The sequence below is a fragment of the Protopterus annectens genome, chromosome 14.part0 (genome assembly GCF_019279795.1).
Source record: "Protopterus annectens isolate FY-2018-M chromosome 14.part0, PAN1.0, whole genome shotgun sequence".
Lineage (NCBI taxonomy): Eukaryota > Metazoa > Chordata > Ceratodontiformes > Protopteridae > Protopterus > Protopterus annectens.
Window position 1 is genome coordinate 459,393,047 of NC_056748.1, and position 8,959 is coordinate 459,402,005.

Consider the following 8,959-nt stretch of genomic DNA (forward strand, 5'->3'; position numbering starts at 1 on the left):
GTTCATTTTAAGTTGTTTACAAAAGGATTTACTTTTGTATCTGCTACTAAACCTAGTATAGATAGTATTTTGTTAGATATCAGGCTTTTTACTAGGAAGTTAAATTTGATGCAGATGTTTGGTGAGGACAAGTCTCACCATAAGAGGGATGAATTAAGTAGACGTAGTATTTACAACCCTCCTCTTCACCAAGATATTTACAGTTTTGAAAACTTACTTAACAACAGAATTAGAAGGGAATTTAAGCAGAATGCGAATATGAATAGTAGTAATTTAACTAAAGAAGAAAATAAGCTTTTACGTGAGCTTAGTGAAAATAGAAATATCCGGGTAATGAAACTGGATAAAGGTGGTGGAATTGTCCTTATGGACAGGTGGGATTATGAAAACAGAATGTTTGAGATATTAAATAATGATAAGTGCTACAATTCGGTCTCTAAAAATTAAATTAATATTTTGTATTGCAAAATAGATTATATTATAGAAGACAATTTATTTCAAGGGCTTATAGATATTGATTTATCGAATTTTTTGAAAGTCACCAAACCAGTCATCTCTGCCATTTTTGGCATACCGAAGACCCACAAAAATATTTACAACCCCCCAATGAGACCAATAGTCTCATCACAAGGTTCAAAAACCCAACCCTTGGCTATATACATAGATACCAAACTTAAGAAGTACCATAGGAAATATCCTCATATTTTGGTGGATTCATGGGACTTTCTGCAGAAGTTTAGTAAGGACCCTTATAGTGAGGACATGAAATTCATTACTATAGATGTCAAAGATTTATTTTTGGTCATACCACATAACACAGGGATGGACTGGTTTGAAAATATGTTAATAGAAATGAACCCATTAACCTCTAATGAATTTAAGCTAGTCTTAGAATGTATGGAGTTGGTACTCAAAAACAATTTTATTTTCTTTCAAGGTGATTTTTACCACCAAAAAGAAGGAGTGGCAATGGGGGCAGCATGTGCCCCCACTTATGCCAATATAGTACTGAATTTTCTACTTATATTAAAAGCTACTATCGGTTCCTGGACGATATATTTATTTTGTGGCAAGGCCCTAATGAAGTTATAGGTAGTTTTATTTCTTATATTAATCAGAGTACTACCTTTTTAAGATTTACCCATCAAACAGATTCACATGAAATTCACTATCTTGATGTTAGGTTACGTAAGGACTATCGGGCCAATATGTACAAGTCAAATATCTACAGAAAAGAACATTTTGCTAACACATATTTGCATTTTAATAGTGACCACCCTGACCATCTCACGAGGAATATAATTAAGGGACAGATGATTAGGGTGGCCCATATGACTTCAGACAGGGATGAATTTCTTATAGAAATAGATAAAGTACAGAATATGTTCCACCAAAGAGATTATCCTGTGGAAATTACACAGCCTATTAAAGAATATGTAGTCAAGGGATGGGGTGACAAATATATACCTTTATTAAATTATATGAATGAAAGAACTATGGAAAGAACTGAAAAAGCATTGCAGAACAATAAGAATGGTTTACCTTATTTGACTCTTACATATTTCCAGAATATAGGGTGGTTACAGAAATGTATCAATGAGACATGGGATTTATTTAAAACAGTGTCTACAAGAACTACAAATTTTCAAAGTAAACTAACTTATAGTTACAGGAGAGGCTATAATATAAAAAATATCCTAGAAAAAAAGAAATACATAAATCAAGGAGAAACAGCTTTAAATAAAATAGGTACTTTTAAATGTGGTAGATGCTCCCAATGTCCATTTATAGCCGGGGAAAAAACAGTTACACTACCTAGTTTAAACATTACATTGAAGTCTAAGAAGTATAGCAGTTGTTACACTAAGGGGTTGATTTATTTAGTATATTGTAAATTTTGTTGGAGTTTTTATATTGGCAAAACAGAACGTCACTTTAGAAAAAGGATATATGAGCACATGAGAGACATAAATCGTAAAAAATTAAAATAATGCACTATATAGGCATTCCTCAACATGTGACAAGGCCAATTTTAAATTTTGGGTAGTTGAGGTTGTGGACCAGTTGGATAGAGGGGGAGACTGGGAGACGAAATTAGCTTATAGAGAGATGATATGGCAACTCAGGCTTGATGCCGTTAGTAGCAAGGGCCTGAATGACCATATATCCATTGTGCCAGCCCTGAAATTATTATCTAATGACCCTAAAAAACATACATAAAATATATATATAATAAAAATATATAACATATAACACATTTTATTAGAATTATTTATTAAAGTTGTCTTATGTGACTAATTCTCATAACCTATATGTATTTGTTTATTAAAATTATATATTCAACACTTCTTTTATATTTTTTATATTATATATATTTTCATATTATACAATTTATATATTATATTCATAATAATAATAATTTATTAGTTATGTAGACTTACATCTATTTTATTATATTTATGATGTGCATGTAAAGATGTTTTTAAAGATTTAAAACTATATTTACATAAATATATATAAAAATATTTAAAGCATTTTTTAATAAGGAAAGATAAAATATTTTAATATACACAACATTTTAGTATGAAATTTTATACAGTGTGTGAATGTAACAGTTTTAATGTCATAACACGTGTTTTATCCACATGAGCACAGTTGGATGTTTATTTACTTAACTTAATATGGTCAGCTATTCCTTATGCATACAGACGTATACTGCATAATTGTTTTATTGATTAATTGTTTGTTTGTATTGATTGGTTCATTTAAATTTTATATGTATATAAGGTTTGCAATGAGTTTGATACATGGTTCTGATGAGGTCTCCAGTGTGGAGATGAAAGCGCTAAACCTACATGTATTTGTTCAATAAAAGAGTTTTGTGATACTTTTCTGACATTTGAAAGTGGTGGTGGTGAACATTTTTGGATTTAGGAAGACAGCCTTTATTGCAACGTGGACTACCGTGATTTTTTATGGTCTATTAATTACCTACGGTTCTTTGTTTTATATTTCTGCAAATGTGATAACAGCGATCATAAAAATGAGTTGCTTCCTGTTCAAAATTATGTCATTTCTGCAGTCACAACATCAGAATGTAGTAGCTGATAGGCTGAAGGACCATAGAATTTGTCACTAACATTGTTGCAGCTTGCACTTCACATTTTCCATAATGGCGTGCAATTCAGCAACTGTAGCTGCATTCGACTCCAAGTATCAGATGGTATCATCAAAAACAGTCATAACATTGTGAATCAGAGCAAACACTGAGGTAGAACATCATCACTTTCACAAGAAGACCCATCCCATAGCAATGCTGCAACTTTGTCTTGACCTTGAAATGTAGAGTAAAACTTTAGTGCAGGCCAACATAACAACAGTCTGTCAATAGCAAGCAGCAGGCTTAACCAATGCATGGACACATGGCATAGTAGTTTGTAGTATTCCATTTGCGAAAAATTGAATTCCTTAAATTCATCAGATTTTTTGGCTGACATTGTGAATGCACTGTATGTTTTGATAACAAATGATTCAACATCAAAACTGAATGCCTTTAATCCAAACTTCACGCAGTTGTTAAGAATATGACATTTGAAATTTGCTTGTATCAAATTTTGTTCACAACATGCATCTTCTGAACTACTGATGTGTTTTCTGAAGTTTATGGATGCATTGCCTACACTATATGAGGTGACTGAATCTAAACACAGGATATTAGCTGCAATGGTTTCTTTCATTTTATCAGCAATTGCTGTACTGGTTTCATCATTATCTTGATAAAACTCTGTGAGTCCATTCTTCACACCTTCAGTTCTCCAGAAGTCGCAGACGGTCAATGGAAATAACTTCTCATTACCTTTTTTAAAAGCATCTGATCCGACTCCAAAATAACGAGCAGATTTAACAGCACTGACGCAAAATTCCTGCGTTTTCAGACCCATTATGTTTTCAACATAACTCGTTGCCTTTCTACAGCTACATGAAACTTTAGAAGCTATGGTTGAATCAGGGAATAGTGTTGCCACAATCCTGACTACTGTAGCCGTGGTGATGCATAACACCAGATACATAGTAGTTAGTTCTGCTACAATAACACTGTCTTTTTCCAGTGTATTTTTCAAACAAAAAATGTAGAAATTTTATGAGACTCCTTTTGTGTCATTACTGCATTCTTATGCTTGAATTACTCAGCATGTGTTGTAATGGCCTTCTTCCCGTCGTATTTGACAGCAAAGGGCTGTCTACAGAGTGTGCAGTTTACTGTGTAAACATAAGTTTTTGATAGCCATGAAAAATCCTCAGTGATCCACTCTTGCTTGAAAACACACAGCCTTCTCTTTTTTCTGTTAGGAGCGTCCATTTTATGTGAATCGGAATTATCCAAATCCAATGCTTCAGATTTGTTACAATTACTAAAGTGTTCACTAAATTTCAAACACAAAGCCATAATTAATGGGTACCAGCATCTAGTGATGAAGAGACAAATAAAAGTTTTTACCACCAAAGTCTGTATGGGCTAAGTAAGCATATAAATCACTCACAGTCATCAAGCAAGTAGCCTAGATATGACAATGTCCTGGTCCTGTAATAAAATGGGAAAATGGGATAAGACAAAGCAATTAAAGGGACAAAAGTATTTTTAAACCACACACATATACAGACACAGACAGACACACACACACACACACACACACACACACACACACACACACACACACACACCTACTTTTGACTCGAGCAATACACAACAAATCTCAGTATTCAGATACATTTCACTGACAAGGGGGAAAGTAAAGAGAGCAGCAGATATGCAAATACTTGGAAGGAACACTATATTAGCATCTGTCATCACCTTATTTCTTATATGTGCACAGGTCAAAGGGCGTTTCATGATTCCAAACAGGCAGTAAACCGTCCCACACATACAAGTCACATCATGATGGTTCAAAGTCACTGAATGCACTTTAAGCATTTTAATCAAAGAAAAGGTCTCTTTTTCAACTTCCAGTATGAAGATGATATCAAATAATCCAAGTACAACATCAGCATAAAATACAACCAAGTGTTTTAGAGTACTGGACCATTCTTGAATTACATTTCAGGACCAACACTACATACATTACAGTAACAGGTGGAATAGCTTCTACAATCCCCCAAACATAATGGTTTATTCATTAATTTGCAGATTGTGGATCAAGAGTGTTGGTAACTCCTCTCTTAAAATGTACAATAATATAATTTATAATATAATTTTTCTCAAATATTTTAAAATATGACATGTATTATTTATACTGTAGACTTGATCATGGAATGTAAACAAATGTATCATTTAATTTATAGGATTCAGTTACTTAACTTTGCTTCACGTTAATGTTTCACTTTATAGCTGTCAACATCACCAAAAACACCTCCACTGATGGAGAGACAATCATTTTCTATTACACCTGCTTCTAGTTAACCAGTACTCAGCAGCCCACCCATGTCTAGCAGATCCTGGCTATGCTTACCAAAAACATTAGTCCTGTGATCACTTAGTTCTGGAAAGAAACTAGTGATATCCTTTCGTAACTGGGCTGTTGATGCCATGACATCAAACATTTTCTGTTTGTGTCACAGTTCTCTGTTTGACAGAGATTGTATGGCTGTGTCTTACGTCTACACTGTTTATATCGGTTACTGAACTCGTACCTGTCAAGTGTACTTTATTACGAGGGACCTTCCTCATTTTGAGACTTAAAAAGTTCACATGTCTCTCAGTTCCAGATTGAAAAGCTCACACATTCAGTGTTAGGACTTTTTTCAAACTGAGTTCCCTGATATTTAATTAATACAATTCAGTATTAAACTTAACAACACTTTTTATAAGCATGCCTTTTCTCTGTGTATGAGCTTCATAGTTGAAGTTGCTACGAAGCTATTGGTAAGTGTCTCACATTCATTCTACCCATTTGTTCCACATTATGATAGGTAGCGTACCTCATTTTAGAGATGGAAGGCTGGAAACTATGAACTGCCAACTCATACTCTCCAAAGATTATAAATATATGTTACTTACCAACCATCGCCAGTATGATAACATTAATTATATCAATACAGGACCAAATTCATGGACAAATCTCATCCTAACCTGGACATTGGACAGCAATCATCAGTTCCTGGACTGTTCAGGTGAATCCTGAATGGCTGGCAGCCCTAAGTTTACTGTGTAATTTCACTGCAATCTCTTAAATAGGAATCATGTTTTCCATGCTTTTGTTCTCCGTATTTTTTTGCATTGTTGTCAATATAGGCCTTTTCCTGGAATACAATTAGCCACAATCACACCCACAAGAATGTTACTAAAAATGATTATCAGCTCAGCTTTCATGGCAGATAAAATATGCACAGAGAAAGAAAGTGCAGAGTCTCTTGATTATACACTTATATTCATGTTTAAGTTTTTTTTCTGTCAAAAGAACTCCAGATATAATTCTTAAAAAGTATAAATCATATTCTGCAGGTCATTATTAACATTACCATCAAGTACAGCAGAATACAGACTATTCTTGAACTATACACACAGTTCATGTGCAAATAAGCAACAGTTTTTCTTTCAGAACATCCTGCCATTCTTCTTTCTAGCCATTGTTTCACCTTAATTACTATTTACCTTTGCATAGCAGCACATCCATGCGTGTATGTGTCTTTACTTAGCTATTTTAGGCTGTATAGTTCAGTGGAAAGTATGACACTAGTTAATGCACACTAAAGAAACCTAGTGCATTGTGAAAGGCAATGCATTCAGTTTATATAGTGACCTTTCTACATACAGTTTAAACTGCTGTCTCCTAAATGAATGCTTGTTTCCCACTCCAAAGTCATAGTCTTCAATGTAGGATTAGGCTGAATGCTTGGTTAAAGTCTAGCACTCAAACACAAAAACTTTATCCGATTCCGTGTTGCCTCATAGCAGGCCAGAACACAAGATATTAGAATCTACTGATCTATGAATCTAAGTCTTACTAATAAGACAGCTTTACAAATTTTATATACCACTGAGTGTCAGTGCATCTGCTGACCTGACAACAGCAGCACATGATATGTAAAAGACTGGTTCACTACATTTGCAGGATAAGTGAAACAGGAAAATATTATCCTCACCCTCAAAATATTCCTCATGTCTGTTTCAGTGTTGTTGCTTCTGCTGGCTCTTTTATGCAATTATGAGCAAACAGAAGCTTTGATAAAACAAGTTACAATAACACACAATGTACATACTGATGATATAAAAATAATGCCCCAAATTAAAAGGGTCTGTGGACCACTCCACTCACATAGCTACCAAACAATAAATAAAAACAAATACATGATTTAATTAATACATAAAATAATAAATAAAATGCACACTTTTCTTTGAACACAGTTATAGACCTTAAAAATGCCCTTTTAATTTCTTTCATATGTTCTACTTTGTTGGATTTTGCCTGCATGAGATATAAAATAAATGCCACTGAGCAAAACACTGCAGCAAAATCAGGTCACTTCCTCACAAATTCATCTACTTTTATGTATGTATGTATTTATTTTTGTTTTAATAAACCAATTGTATAATACTACACTATTGGAATATATCTGTATACTACTTAAAGTGTGCATGCCTAGCTGCATCCATGTCCTGAAAATGGCAGTTCAAATAGACAAGGCATATCTCTCAAATGTACTTCTTTTGAGGATATTTTACCCATTTTGCTTTATAAAAATACCATGTCCTTCACCACACATTCAAGGGCTAACATTTTTAAGCAAACGTTTAACATAAATAATACTGAACAATACTAGTTAAAAAGAACTGTAAAACATCAGTTTCTAGTCACATAGCTATCAAATGTTAAAATACTGTCATTTTTAGCTAAGTTTAACGATGGGTATATTGCGCATGATATATAAATATGCGAAATATTATACATACAGCATATTTACATTAGTTGTATACTTCTCAACCTGCCATCTCCAAAATGTGGTACATTGCCTCTTATAAAGAGGAACAACTAGGCAAAAAAGTCAAAATGAAGATCCTTATTAGAGGTATGCATTTCTGTAGTATCTGTTAATTACGTATTACTTTGGTGTGCGCATTGCATTATTGTGCTTGTATTATTGTGACCGCCTCATGGCCCGGGTTAAACCCAACAATAGGGATGGGGGGATGGGGTGGGGGAGGATTACTTAGCAGCTTTTTTTTTGTTTTCGCTTGCTCCACATGACATCCTATTTTGGAGTCAGTCTTTCAGTCAGCTGGTGACAACAGGGAACGAATACAACAGTAACTAGTTAATATATGTGTGATAATAAGAGCTATGGCAGTGCTGGAGTGATGAAAATACGTACTTCACACGCATGCCTCTCCACCTCTTAATGCAAGAAAACAAGATAAAGCGTAAAATAATGGGGCGCAAAGTCCCACAATGGGGACTTATTTTAATGATTGCTTTTATAAACTTAGAAAGTTGCTAAAATTACACGATTTGTATTAGCGTGTATTTTCCTGAAAGATACGAAGTCTGAAGTTCAAATCTATTCCATTGTTTAGTGGCTTGTCATCAGTAATTTGCCAGGAAACCACACATTTTATGAGCAGCAGTCCAAAAATATGAGGCAAAAAAATCTGGATCATTGAGTGGCTGCTGCAAAGCTAGGTAAAGAAATAACAGGCATTGAATGTACAAGGTGGGTGAAGACGTTCAGCCGAAGACTAGCATAATTCAGGACCAGACACTAAATTAGCGCCAGGGATAACAGTATTTGGTCTGAAGGAAAAAAAGCATGGGAGAGCATAGTTTGGAAATTAGAGCAAAGGCTTGAAGACCTGTCATGCACAGTGTTTGGTGTATATTTGAACACTGGAATATGCTAAGTAAAATCTTTGGAAGTTTTCGACACAGAAAACTTGGTTAAGTACTTATGCTTAAAATATACGGTA

General features: G+C 34.1%; 1 protein-coding gene across 1 annotated transcript in view; it reads left to right on the forward strand.

Moving 5' to 3' along the window:
• The first annotated feature begins 258 nt into the window (after positions 1–258).
• LOC122788681 (broad substrate specificity ATP-binding cassette transporter ABCG2-like) overlaps positions 259–8,959 on the forward strand; it is a 512,925-nt gene continuing 504,224 nt past the window's right edge. The window contains exon 1 of the mRNA XM_044055576.1: positions 259–374. Coding sequence (XP_043911511.1) covers positions 259–374 — 116 coding nt within the window. The remainder of the gene's footprint in view (positions 375–8,959) is intronic.